The sequence below is a fragment of the Scyliorhinus canicula genome, chromosome 7 (genome assembly GCF_902713615.1).
Source record: "Scyliorhinus canicula chromosome 7, sScyCan1.1, whole genome shotgun sequence".
NCBI classification, from domain to species: domain Eukaryota; kingdom Metazoa; phylum Chordata; class Chondrichthyes; order Carcharhiniformes; family Scyliorhinidae; genus Scyliorhinus; species Scyliorhinus canicula.
The window spans coordinates 10,607,732-10,620,992 of NC_052152.1; the positions used below are offsets into that span (position 1 = coordinate 10,607,732).

General features: G+C 48.8%; 1 protein-coding gene across 1 annotated transcript in view; it reads left to right on the top strand.

The window, feature by feature from the left end:
• Positions 1–13,261, top strand: part of LOC119968632 (E3 ubiquitin/ISG15 ligase TRIM25-like) — a 162,555-nt gene that overhangs the window by 9,983 nt on the left and 139,311 nt on the right. Inside the window, exons 3-4 of the mRNA XM_038801254.1 lie at positions 500–730; positions 2,432–2,454. Coding sequence (XP_038657182.1) covers positions 500–730; positions 2,432–2,454 — 254 coding nt within the window. The remainder of the gene's footprint in view (positions 1–499; positions 731–2,431; positions 2,455–13,261) is intronic.

Consider the following 13,261-nt stretch of genomic DNA (forward strand, 5'->3'; position numbering starts at 1 on the left):
CTACATTCTCCCTGTGTCTACGTGGGTTTCATTTCCACAACCCAAAGATGTGCAGGTTATGTGGATTGGCCATGTTAAATTGCCCCTTAATTGGAAAAAAAGTAATTGGGTACTCTAAATTCAAACAACAACAAATAAAATGGTGTGGTTATGGGGTTACGGGGAGTGGGCCCAAGTAGGGTTCGCTTTCAGCACTGTCGGGATCGTACTGCTCAATTAATATCTTGAAATTCCCAACCTAATTATGCTCTGGGAGTACAGGTCTTCACTCAGTGTAACTCAATGGTTCAGGAAGAGAGAGCACGGTGGCGCAGTCGCTAGCACTGCTGCCTCACGGCGCCGAGGTCACAGGTTTGATCCTGGCCCTGAATCTCTGTCCATTCTCCCCGTGTCTGCGTGGGTCTCGCCCCCACAACCCAAAGATGTGCAGGGTAGGTGGATTAGCCACGCTATTCTGTGTGAGAACAGCTTGTAATGAAAGTGTTGGATGGATTTTTAGAAACTCACCACTGAGCTGAAAGGAGAGTTGTCAAAGGAGTTCTCGGAATGGAGGAAAGCATTGGAAGAAGATGAAAAGTACGCACTGAAACTGATCGATGACGAGGAGCGTCGCGTGCTCTCTCAGATCAGGAGCTGTTCCGAAACACTGGCAAAACAGATGGAGGAGATGACATTAATAGATACTGAAACACCGAAGATGCAGCAAATGGATAATCTCTCCTTTATTCAGGTACGATTTATTTTTCCGAATATCACCTCTCCTCTTATGAACTCATTGTTGGTTCCTTCCACAATCACCAACAGGCTAGTGACCATTCTGGACGCATTTGTATAAAAAGCAACTGGCTAGTGGACTGCGGAGACTTTGACAGCTGAACACAACTCAGTTGAAATACTCACCTCCTGACCCCCCTCCAAAGCCTATCCACCATCTACAAGGCTCAAGCCAGGAGTGTAGTGGAATACTCTCCACTTACCTGTGCGACTGCAGCTTCAACAACACTTCCAGTTTCATCTGCAACCTTTGAAATTGTCCCCTGCACACAAGGAAAAGCAAGGATCCCAATACTGACCCTTGGGGAACTCCACTGCAACCCTGAAAAATATCCATTGCTCTCTTTTCCCCATTATTGAGCCAAGTTGGTATCCATGTTGCAACTGTCCTTTTTATTCCTTAAGTTATAAGTTTTCATCATCTCCATCTGTTTCCCGTAATACTCCAAGACAACCCCACCTCCGGGGCCTCCGAATACCTCCTTTTAACCCTGCAGGGTCTTATCCACTAGTCTAGCCATCTCTGCCCGCTCCGTCTTGTCCCTATGTCCCCGTGTCAGTATAAAATTCCCCCTGAACACTGCCTTAAGCGCCTCCCATATCTCACCCTTTTCATTCAGCTCCAAATCCCCCCGAATAGCGACCCTAACCCGCTCACACACCTCCTCATCTGCTAACAATCTAACCTCACATCTAACCAGTTCTACGAAACATCAAAAGATCTGAAATGCTTTAATTTGTGAACTATCCACTTATTGTTGCTGCTGCCTCATACCTGACTCAGAATGTGCTGTAGACAAATGTTTCACTGTTCAATTATTGTGATTCACTCTGCCTGCTGCATTCTTTAACCTAAATATCATTCCCTTTGTCGTATTCAACTTTTTTTTTATTCACAAGGGATTTGGGCTTTGTTGGCTGGGCCAACATTTATATCCCACCCCTGATTGCCCTTGAGAAGGTAATTGGAAACTGCCTTCTTGAACCGCTGCAGTCCTTGACGTGGAGGTACACCCACAGTGCTGTTAGGGAGGGAGTTCCAAGATTTTGACCCAGTGACAGTGAAGGGATGAAAATATATTTCCAAGCCAGGATTCTGAATAACTTGGAGGAAAACTTCCAGATGGCGGTGGTCCCAGATATCTTCTGCCCTTCTCCAAATGGATGGTAGTGCTCATGGGTTTGGAAGGTGCTGACCAAGGAACCTTTGCGAGTTTCTGCAGTGCATCGTGTAGATGGTACACACGGCTGCTGCTGTGTGTCAGTAGTGGAGGGAGTGAATGTTTGTGGATCGACTGCCTTAACCTGCATGGTGTCAAGCTTCGTGAGTGTTGTTGGCAGCTCCCCAGACAAGTGGAGAGCAATCCATCACATTCTTGACATGTGCCTTGTAGATGGTGGACAGGCTATGGGGAGTCAGGAGGTGAGTTACTCGCCGCAGGTTTGCTCGCCTTGATCGGCTGTTATGACCACAATATTTATATGGCTAGTCCAGTTAAGTTTCTAGCCAAGGCTAGTCCCCAGGGTGTTGAAAGTGTGGCATTCAGTGATGGGAATGTTACTTGCCGGCCCAAGCCTGGATAGTGTCCAGGTCTTTCTGTATCTGGACAGGGATCGTTTCACTTTGTTGATTGATCTCCTCTTCTTTTATTTACAGGACTCCAAACAACTCCTTTCCAAGTAAGTTTATTTCAGTTATATACTAAGTGCTGTAGTTGGGAATCTGGGAGTGGAGTTGATGGCAGGAAACTGGGTTGGAAGCAGGCTTACCTGTTAATTACTGGACGGAATATTGTCCGTGGGGTACAACAGTTTGATATTTGCATCTTGATTGAATGAAACTTTGCTCATTGTTGAATAAAACTGGTCTTGAAATTTTCTCCTTGAACAAAAGTAGATTATTGCCTGAATATCCAGAAAATATTCTTCAGTCAATTCTGCTAATTGAACACAGGTTGATAGCAATAATATTTTAAATTTGGGCAACACCACTTATGCCCCTAAATGAAAGGAAGATTTGTCAATATACACTGCCTTTCAGGATTTGCCCAGGTATTGTTACAGCCAATGAAGCAGTTTCGAAGTGTAAGCATTGTTGTAATACAGCAGCCAATTTGTGCACAGCAAGCTCCAACAGACAGCAATCTAATAATGATCAAACCAGCTGTTTTGAGTGATATTGATTGAGGGATGAAGGTTGGCCGGGGCACCTGGGTGCACTCCCTCAAAATAACGCCACAGGACACTTGATATCCACCTGAGAACAGGCAAGACCTAGGTTTAATGTTCCATCCAAAAGATGGCATCTCCAGAAGTGACACACTTCTTTGGACTGTCAGCCTGTATTTCTGCTCTCAGTTCCATAGTGTTGGGGCTTGATCCCACAGCCATCAGATTAAGGTAAGGGTGCTACCCACAGTGACACAACTAACACACACAGTGGTTCTTGGGTAGATATTCCCATTATTAAAGGAGCAGCTCTGTGGCCATCATGTTGGACTTCTACCAGAAGATGGAGCTACATCCCTATTATTAGGTATTTAGCCAGAGCTCACAATCTTGTATCTATCTCCATTGAAGAGAGACATTTGTTTACATATAGCTTAAGGGGAATCACTCCATAAGCATGACACCTGATGAAGGAGCTGTGCTCCAAAAGCTAGTGACTCCAAACAAACCTGTTGGACTTTAACCTGGTGTTGTAAGACTTCTTACTGTGCTTACCCCAGTCCAACGCCGCTATCTCCTTAAAATAAAAGCAAAATAGTGAAGTACCATATCCAATACAGGGATTAAACCTGCATCGTTGGCATCATTCTGCATCCCACTCGTGATGTAGTTGATCAGCTGCACTGCTCTAACTATCTAACCTCCACCTTGGGTAACTGTTGGTTGCTTCATTTGTGCTAACCTCTTAGCTGTGTGTGTGTGTTTTCCTCACCTGGAGTACTGCGTACAGTTTTGGTCCCCTGCTTCTCACAGAGGGTGATTAATCTCTGAAATTCTCTGGTAAAGGCTGGATCATTAGAAGTATTTAAATGGAGGTGGATAAATATTTGACAGACCAAGGAATAGAGGGCTATGGGGAAATGTCACAGAAAAGGTTTTGAGGCCGGCATAGATCAGCCATGAGCATTTTGAATGGCAGGGCAGATTTGAAGGGCCTGATGCTTCTATTTCTTGTGTTCCTTGCAATTTCTTTTAATGGCCCTTAGGACCATCTTTTGTTGCCAATCTTCCAAGTGTTTCTCAAGCCTGCAGGCCCATTGGCACAATAATCCTGCTGGCAAATCCCAGGATGCTTCAGGATGATAGCTGCTACACACAACCAATCCTCACAAGATTTTGGGCAGAATTCTCCGCTCCTCACGCCGGGTGGGAGAATCGCGGGAGGTCCGCTCTCGCACCTCTTGCGATTCTCCCACCCCCCCCCAAAATGGCGTGTCGCAAAATTTGGCAGAGGAATGGGAACCGGATCTGTAGTCCAGCAACTAAGGTAGACGATAGTCAGGACGCCAAAGCACGTAGTGATGCAGTGGGGAAGGTAACAATGACAAAGGAAAATACTTGCAGGCAAGGAGATGGGTTGAAGTGTGTATACTTTAATGCAAGAAGCATCAGGAATAAGGTGGGTGAACTTAATGCATGGATCGGTACTTGGGACTACGATGTGGTGGCCATCACGGAAACTTGGATAGAAGAGGGGCAGAAATGGTTGTTGGAGGTCCCTGGTTATAGATGTTTCAACAAGATTAGGGAGGATGGTAAAAGAGGTGGGGGGGTGGCATTGTTAAGTAGAGATAGTATAACAGCTGCAGAAAGGCAGTTCGAGGGGGATCTGCCTACTGAGGTAATATGGGTTGAAGTTAGAAATAGGAAAGGAGCAGTCACCTTGTTGGGAGTGTTCTATAGGCCCCCCAATAGCAGCAGAGATGTGGAGGAACAGATTGGGAAACAGATTCTGGAAAGGTGCAGAAGTCACAGGGTAGTAGTCATGGGCGACTTCAACTTCCCAAACATTGAGTGGAAACTCTTTAGATCAAATAGTTTGGATGGGGTAGTGTTTGTGCAGTGTGTCCAGGAAGCTTTTCTAACACAGTATGTAGATTGTCCGACCAGAGGGGAGGCCATATTGGATTTAGTACTTGGTAATGAACCAGGGCAGGTGATAGATTTGTTAGTGGGGGAGCATTTTGGAGGTAGTGACCACAATTCTGTGACTTTCACTTTAGTAATGGAGAGGGATAGGTTCGAGCAACAGGGCAAGGTTTATAATTGGGGGAAGGGTAAATACAATGCTGTCAGACAAGAATTGAAGTGCAGAAGTTGGGAACATAGGCTGTCAGGGAAGGACACAAGTGAAATGTGGAACTTGTTCAAGGATCAGGTACTGCGTGTCTTTGATATGTATGTCCCTGTCAGGCAGGGAAGAGATGGTCGAGTGAGGGAACCATGGTTGACAAGAGAGGTTGAATGTCTTGTTAAGAGGAAGAAGGAGACTTATGTAAGGCTGAAGAAACAAGGTTCAGACAGGGCGCTGGAGGGATACAAGATAGCCAGGAGGGAACTGAAGAAAGGGATTAGGAGAGCTAAGAGAGGGCATGAAAAATCTTTGGCGGGTAGGATCAAGGAAAACCCCAAGGCCTTTTACACATACATGAGAAATATGAGAATGACTAGAGTGAGAGTAGGTCCGATTAAGGACAGTAGCGGGAGATTGTGTATTGAGTCTGAAGAGATAGGAGAGGTCTTGAACAAGTATTTTTCTTCAGTATTTACAAATGAGAGGGGCCATATTGTTGGAGAGGACAGCGTGAAGCAGACTGATAAGCTTGAGGAGATACTTGTCAGGAAGGAAGATGTGTTGCGCGTTTTGAAAAACTTGAGGATAGACAAGTCCCCCGGGCCTGACGGGATATATCCAAGGATTCTATGGGAAGCAAGAAATGAAATTGCAGAGCCGTTGGCAATGATCTTTTCGTCCTCGCTGTCAACAGGGGTGGTACCAGAGGATTGGAGAGTGGCGAATGTCGTGCCCCTGTTCAAAAAAGGGAATAGGGATAACCCTGGGAATTACAGGCCAGTTAGTCTTACTTCGGTGGTAGGCAAAGTAATGGAAAGGGTACTGAGGGATAGGATTTCTGAGCATCTGGAAAGGCATTGCTTGATTAGGGATAGTCAGCACGGATTTGTGAGGGGTAGGTCTTGCCTTACAAGTCTTATTGAATTCTTTGAGGAGGTGACCAAGCATGTGGATGAAGGTAAAGCAGTGGATGTAGTGTACATGGATTTTAGTAAGGCATTTGATAAGGTTCCCCATGGTAGGCTTATGCAGAAAGTAAGGAGGCATGGGATAGTGGGAAATTTGGCCAGTTGGATAACAAACTGGCTAACCGATAGAAGACAGAGAGTTGTGGTGGATGGCAAATATTCAGCCTGGAGCCCAGTTATCAGTGGCGTACCGCAGGGATCAGTTCTGGGTCCTCTGCTGTTTGTGATTTTCATTAACGACTTGGATGAGGGAGTTGAAGGGTGGGTCAGTAAATTTGCAGATGATACGAAGATTGGTGGAGTTGTGGATAGTGAGGAGGGCTGTTGTCGGCTTCAAAGAGACATAGATAGAATGCAGAGCTGGGCTGAGAAGTGGCAGATGGAGTTTAACCCTGACAAGTGTGAGGTTGTCCATTTTGGAAGGACAAATCTGAATGCGGAATACAGGGTTAATGGTAGGGTTCTTGGCAATGTGGAGGAGCAGAGAGATCTTGGGGTCTATGTTCATTGTTCTTTGAAAGTTGCCACTCAAGTGGATAGAGCTGTGAAGAAGGCCTATGGTGTGCTAGCGTTCATTAGCAGAGGGATTGAATTTAAGAGCCGTGAGGTGATGATGCAGCTGTACAAAACCTTGGTCAGGCCACATTTGGAGTACTGTGTGCAGTTCTGGTCACCTCATTTTAGGAAGGATGTGGAAGCTTTGGAAAAGGTGCAGAGGAGATTTACCAGGATGTTGCCTGGAATGGAGAGTAGGTCATACGAGGAAAGATTGAGGGTGCTGGGCCTTTTCTCATTGGAACGGAGAAGGATGAGGGGCGACTTGATAGAGGTTTATAAGATGATCAGGGGAATAGATAGAGTAGATAGTCAGAGACTTTTTCCCCGGGTGGAACACACCATTACAAGGGGACATAAATTTAAGATAAATGGTGGAAGATATAGAGGGGATGTCAGAGGTAGGTTCTTTACCCAGAGAGTAGTGGGGGCATGGAATGCACTGCCTGTGGTAGTAGTTGAGTCGGAAAATTTATGGACCTTCAAACGGCTATTGGATAGGTACTTGGATTAGGGTAGAATAAGGGAGTGTAGGTTAACTTCTTAAGGGCAGCACGGTAGCATTGTGGATAGCACAATTGCTTCACAGCTCCAGGGTCCCAAGTCCGATTTCGACTTGGGTCACTGTCTGTGTGGAGTCTGCACATCCTCCCCGCGACTGCGTGGGTTTCCTCCGGGTACTCCGGTTTCCTCCCACAGTCCAAAGATGTGCAGGTTGGGTGGATTGGCCATGACAAATTGTCCAAAATTCTATGATTAACCTAGGACAAAAGTTCGGCGCAACATCGTGGGCCGAAGGGCCTGTTCTGTGCTGTATTTCTCTATCTATCTAAAACGCGACACGCAGCTTGGAGAATCGCGGGCCGCCGTTTTTCACGGCGGCCGCGATTCTCCGATCCGGATGGCCGAGCGACCTGCCGTTCGTGACCGTTTCACGACGGCGGCAACCACACCTGGTCGCTGCCGTCGTAAATACGGAGTGAGATGCTCGTTTGGGGCTTGTGGAGGTCCTAGAGGGGACTGAGCACCATGACCATGCTCGGGAGGGGACAGGCCCGCGATCGGTAACCATCGATTATCGGGCCGGCGTCCCAATTGGACGCTCTCTTTCCCCTCCGCCGCCCCGCAAGATCAAGCCGCCATGTCATGCGGGGCGGCGGAGGGGAAGACGGCAACCACGCAAGTGCGGGTTGGCGCTGGCCATTGGCTGACGTCATTAGGCGCGTCGGCCGCGTCATTCTCGGCGCGCCGGGCCTTGATGCCAGCGACAAGGCCCGGCGGCCGAGTCTCCCGGCACGACCCTCCTAGCCCCCCGGCGGGGGGAGAATAGGGGGCCAGGAGAGGACTCCGACGACGCCGTCGTGAACCTCTCCGGGTTTCACGACGGCGTCGGGCCTTTGGGAGAATTCAGACCTTTATTTCTCAATTTAGCATGAAACCAGTCACCATTTTATCAATTCAACACTCAGTTTAATACATTTCTTAAATTTCCCAGCTCAAATTCATTGTTACCCATCTGTAACTGTCCTTGAGAAGTTGCTGATGGGCCCATACACCCCTGCAATCCACGTGGTGTAGATACACCCACAGCGTTTTCGGAAGGGAATTTCAGGTTTTGCTCAGGATGGCATGTGACTTGGTGGGGAACTTTCAGCTGTGCCTGCTTTCCCATGTTTGAACCTCTGAGTTGTTCCCATACCTGATCCTAACCTGCACCCTTTGAAAGATTATCATTTTTTAAAAGAAAATATTTTATTTTATTTGTAATTTTCACGATTTAACATGTTGACATCGTAAACAACCGCACGGGTCAATGCACAAAATCCCCCCTAAAAGAATAACAAACAATAAACCACGTCCCCCACTTCTCCCGCCCTGTCCCCAATTACCCGTATACTAAGCTCCCTGTCCTTATTTAACATTACCCTGCCTCCTGCTTTCCTCACCCCCCCCCCCCCCCCTTTTTCCCTAACCCCCTTACTGCTGCCGTTCAATTTTCGTTAAAGAAATCGATGAACGGCCACCAACCCCGGGCAAATCCCTGTCTTGATCCTCTCAGAGCGAACTTGATTTTCTCCAGACTGAGAAACCCTACCATATTCCTGGCCCACACTCCTGATTCCGGGGGCTCCAAGACCCTCCAACTCAGCAAGATCCGTCTCCGGGCCACTGGGGGGGGGGGGGGGGGGGGGAGGCCAGGATATCGGACTCACTCCCCACCCCCCCTTTGCGCCCCGATCTTCCGACACCCCAAATATTGCTAATTCTGGACTCGGAGTTACCCTACCTTCCAGCACTTCTAACAAAACACAAAACAAATCCCTGCCAGAATCCCCTCAGTTTCGGTTGTGCCCTAAACATATGAACCTGGTTGGCCGGGCTACCCCCACACCGCCCACATCTGTCCTCCACCTCCTCAAAGAACCTACTTATCTGGGCTACCGTCATGTGGGCCCTGTGGACTACCTTGAACTCAATCAAGCTGAGTCTGGCACAGGACGAGGATGCATTTACCCTTTTCAAGGCTTTTTCCTACAGTTCAGTTTCCAGCTCCCTTCCTAGCTCCTCTTCCCACTTCCTCATCACCTCTCTGATAGGGGCCCCTTCCCACTCTAACAATTCCCTGTATATCTCTGAAACCTTCCCACCTCCAACCCCTGTTTTTTACAGCACTTTATCCTGCAGTCCCCTCGGGGAGGGGAGGAAAGCTTGGGACCTGTCTCCGTACAAAGTCCCGCACTTGAAGGTACCGAAACCCGTTCCCACCCGGCAAATCAAACTCCTCCCCTAATGTCTCCAAGGTCAGAAAGCTCTCCAGGATGAATAGATCCCCAAACCTCTCAATCCCTGCCCGCTGCCATACCTTAAAGCCCCCATCCAGTGCCCCCCCCACCCGGGACAAACCGGTGATTGTCACAGATCGGTGACCACACTGCCCCCTCCAGTCTCATATGCTGCCTCCATTGCCCGCATGGCAGTAAAGCCTCCAGACTCGTACCTTTGCAGGATGCTTCCTCCATCCGCTCCCAGACCAGCCCCTCCCCCACTACCCACTTCCTGACCATCGATATGTTGGCAGTCCAGTAATAGTTAATAAAGCTCGGGAGAGCCAAGCCCCCTTCCCCGCGGGCCCGTTCCAGAAGTGTCTTCTTTCCTCTCGGGGTTTTACCCGACCATATAAACCTCGACATCACCACATTCATACTTCTGAAAAAAGCCTTTGGGACAAAAATCGGGAGACATTGAAAAAAGAAAAGCAGTCTTGGAAGGACCGTCATCTTCACCATCTGAACCCTCCCTGTCAGCGTTAGTGGGAGCATATCCCATCTGCGGAAATCAGTTCTCATTTGATCCACTGCTTTGCCCAAATTTAACTTGTGAAGCTGCCCCCAATCCTTGGCCACTTGAATCCCCAGATACCTAAAACTCCCCCCAACCACTTTAAAAGGTAACTCCTTCAGTCTCCTTTCCTGCCCCATGCCTGGATCACGAACATCTCGTTCTTTCCCAAATTTTGCTTATAGCCTGAAAATCACCCAAATTCTCCTAATACCTACCATTTCGGTCATCACCCCCTTCCCCCTCCGCCCCACCAGGTGCGTGACATAAAGCAGCAAATCGTCCGCATAGAGAGAGACCCTGTGTTCCACCCCCTCATTATACGCCGCCAGGCATTCACTGCTCTAATGGCCATTGCGAAGGGTTCTATGGCCAGGGCAAACGGTAATGGGGAGAGTGGGCATCCCTGCCTTGTCCCCTGACATAGACTAAGGTATTCCGACTGAACTCGGTTAGTTTTTACGTTTGCTACCGGGGCCCGGTACAATAACCGGACCCACTCCACAAATCCCTGCCCAAACCCAAACCTGAATAAAATATCCCATAGATACTTCCACTCCACCCGGTCGAAAGCCTTCTCCGTGTCCATAGCGACTACCACCTCAGCCTCGCGCCCCTCCGCTGGCATCATAATTACATTAAGAAGTCGTCTAATGTTGGATGTCAGGTGCCTGCCCTTTACAAATCCCGCCTGATCCTCCCCAATTATCTCGGGGACACAATCCACTATTCAAGTGGCCAGGATCTTTGCCAATAATTTGGCATCGACATTCAAGAGGGTGTTTGGCCTGTACGATCCACAGATCTCTGGATCCTTGTCTCGCTTCAGGATGAGAGAGATTGATGCCTGTGATACTGTTGGGGGAGTGCTCCCAGCTCCTTGGACTCCTTAAAAGCCTTAACCAGGAGCGGCCCCAGAAACCCATAGAACTTCTTATAAAATTCCACTAGGAATCCGTCATGTCCCGACGATTTACCCGATTGGATCGACCCCCCCCCAGTCCATCTATCACCTCCTCAAGCCCAATCGGGCCCCCCAGGGTCTCCACCAGCTCTTCATTTAACTTCGGGAACTCTCACCTCCCCAGGAATTGATTTATGCCCTCCTCTCCAACTGGGGGTTCCGACTCATATAGCTGGCTATAAAATTCCCGGAACACTTCATTCACCGCCCCCGGGGCCTGTCGCCACCTTCCCCCTGAAATCCTTTATTTTCCCTATTTCTCTCGCCGCCTCCTGCTTCCTCAGCTGATGTGCCAGCATCCTGTTAGCTTTCTCCCCATGTTCATATATTGCCCCTTTAACCCTCCTCAGCTGACCCTCCGCCTTACCTGTGGAAAGGAGCTCAAACTCCATTTGAAGTATCTGACACTTCTTCAGGAGCTCCTCATTTGGAGACTCCGAATATCTCCTGTCCACCTGTAAGATTTCTCCTACCAACCTGTCCAGCTCTGACTGCTCAGTTTTATCCCTGTGGGCTCGAATCAAAGTACATTCCCCTCTAATGATCGCTTTCAGTGCCTCCCGGACCACCCCAGCTGCAGTCTCTCCCGTGTCTCATCTTTATGTACCCCCGAATGGCCTCTCTCACTCGCTCACAGATCTCCTCATCCGCTAACAGCCCTGTATCTAGTCTCCACTGTGGGCGCTGGGGCATTCCCGTGTCTGCCCGTAGGTCTATCCAGTGTGGTGCGTGATCTGAAACCACAATTGCTGAGTACTCAGTGTCCTCAACCCCTGGTAACAGTGTTTTATCTAGCATGAAGAAATCTATTCTGGAGTACGCCTTATATACATGGGAGTAGAATGAATATTCCCTGTTCCTTGGTCTCTCAAATCTCCACGGATCTACCCCTCCCATGCGCTCCATGAACCCCCGCAGTTCCTTTGCCATTGCTGAGAGTATCCTCGACCAAGCATTCGACCGGTCCAATCTCGGGTCCAGGACTGTATTAAAGTCACCACCTATGATCAGCTGGTGCTAGTCAAGGTCTGGGATCTTCCCCAGCACCTTCTTGATAAACGCGACATCATCACAGTTTGGGGCATATATATTCACCAGCACCGCTGCCATTCCCTCTAGCTTCCCGCTAACCATAACAAATCTGCCTCCCGGGTCTGCCTCTATCCTCCGCACCTCGAATGTCACCCTTTTGTTAATCGGGATAGCCACCCCCCCCTTGTTTTAAAGTCCAGTCCTCAGTGAAACACTTGCCTGACCCATCCCTTCTTTAATTTAATTTGGTCTCCCAGCTTCAGGTGTGTCTCCTGTAACATGGCCACGTCCACTTTTAACTGTCTCAGGTGTGGAAACATATGGGCTCTCTTAACCGGCCCGTTCAGTCCACGAACATTCCACATAACCAGTCTGGTCTGGGGGGGGGGGGGGGGGGGGGGGGGGCTTGCCCCCCTCCCCTGTTGATCAGCCATGACCTTCCTTAGGCCAGCTCCAGCCCGTGTTCCACACCTCACTTGATCCGCCCCTTGGCGCCGACCTCCATCTGATCTCCATCTCCAATCTCCCAGCTGTCCCTTACCCGTCAGCAATACCCCCCTCCTGCCCCCTCCCCCCCTCCACTTCGTCTTTCCTCAGCTCTCCTCCCACTTTGCTACCGTGAACGAGCTGTCCAGCTAGCCCATCAGCTCCCACCCTCTGGCGTCAAAAAAACTGCCATCTGCCAGATTCTATTTCCCCGAAACAATGCACAAGCTCTCAACACAGTAACAACAATCCCCAAAAGTAAACATACCATCGCCCAACACGCAGGCAACAGGGCCCACCCCTCCCCCTTTAACCGATTCTTATCAGACCCATCACCAAACAGAATCAAACACAATAGAAGAAGCTTCAAGGAGAGAATTCTTCGAGACAGGATCTACCCCCATTTGGAAGCAAATGGACATATTAGCGAGAGGCAGCATGGTTTTGTGAAAGTGAGGTCGTATCTCACTAACTTGACAGAGTTTTTCGAAGAGGTTACAAAGATGATTGATGCAGGTAGGGCAGTGGATGTTGTCTATATGGACTTTAGTAAGGCCTTTGACAAGGTCCCTCATGGTAGACTGGTACAAAAGGTGAAGTCACACATGACAGGGTGAGCTGGCAAGATGGATACAGAACTGGCTAGGTCATAGAAGGCAGAGAGTAGCAATGGAAGGGTGCTTTTCTACTTGGAGGGCTGTGACTAGTGGTGTTCCACAGGGATCAGTGCTGGGATCTTTGCTGTTCGGATTATATATAAATGATTTGGAGGAAAATGTAACTGGTCTGATTGGTAAGTTTGCAGACGACACAAAGGTTGGTGGAATTGCGGATAGCGAT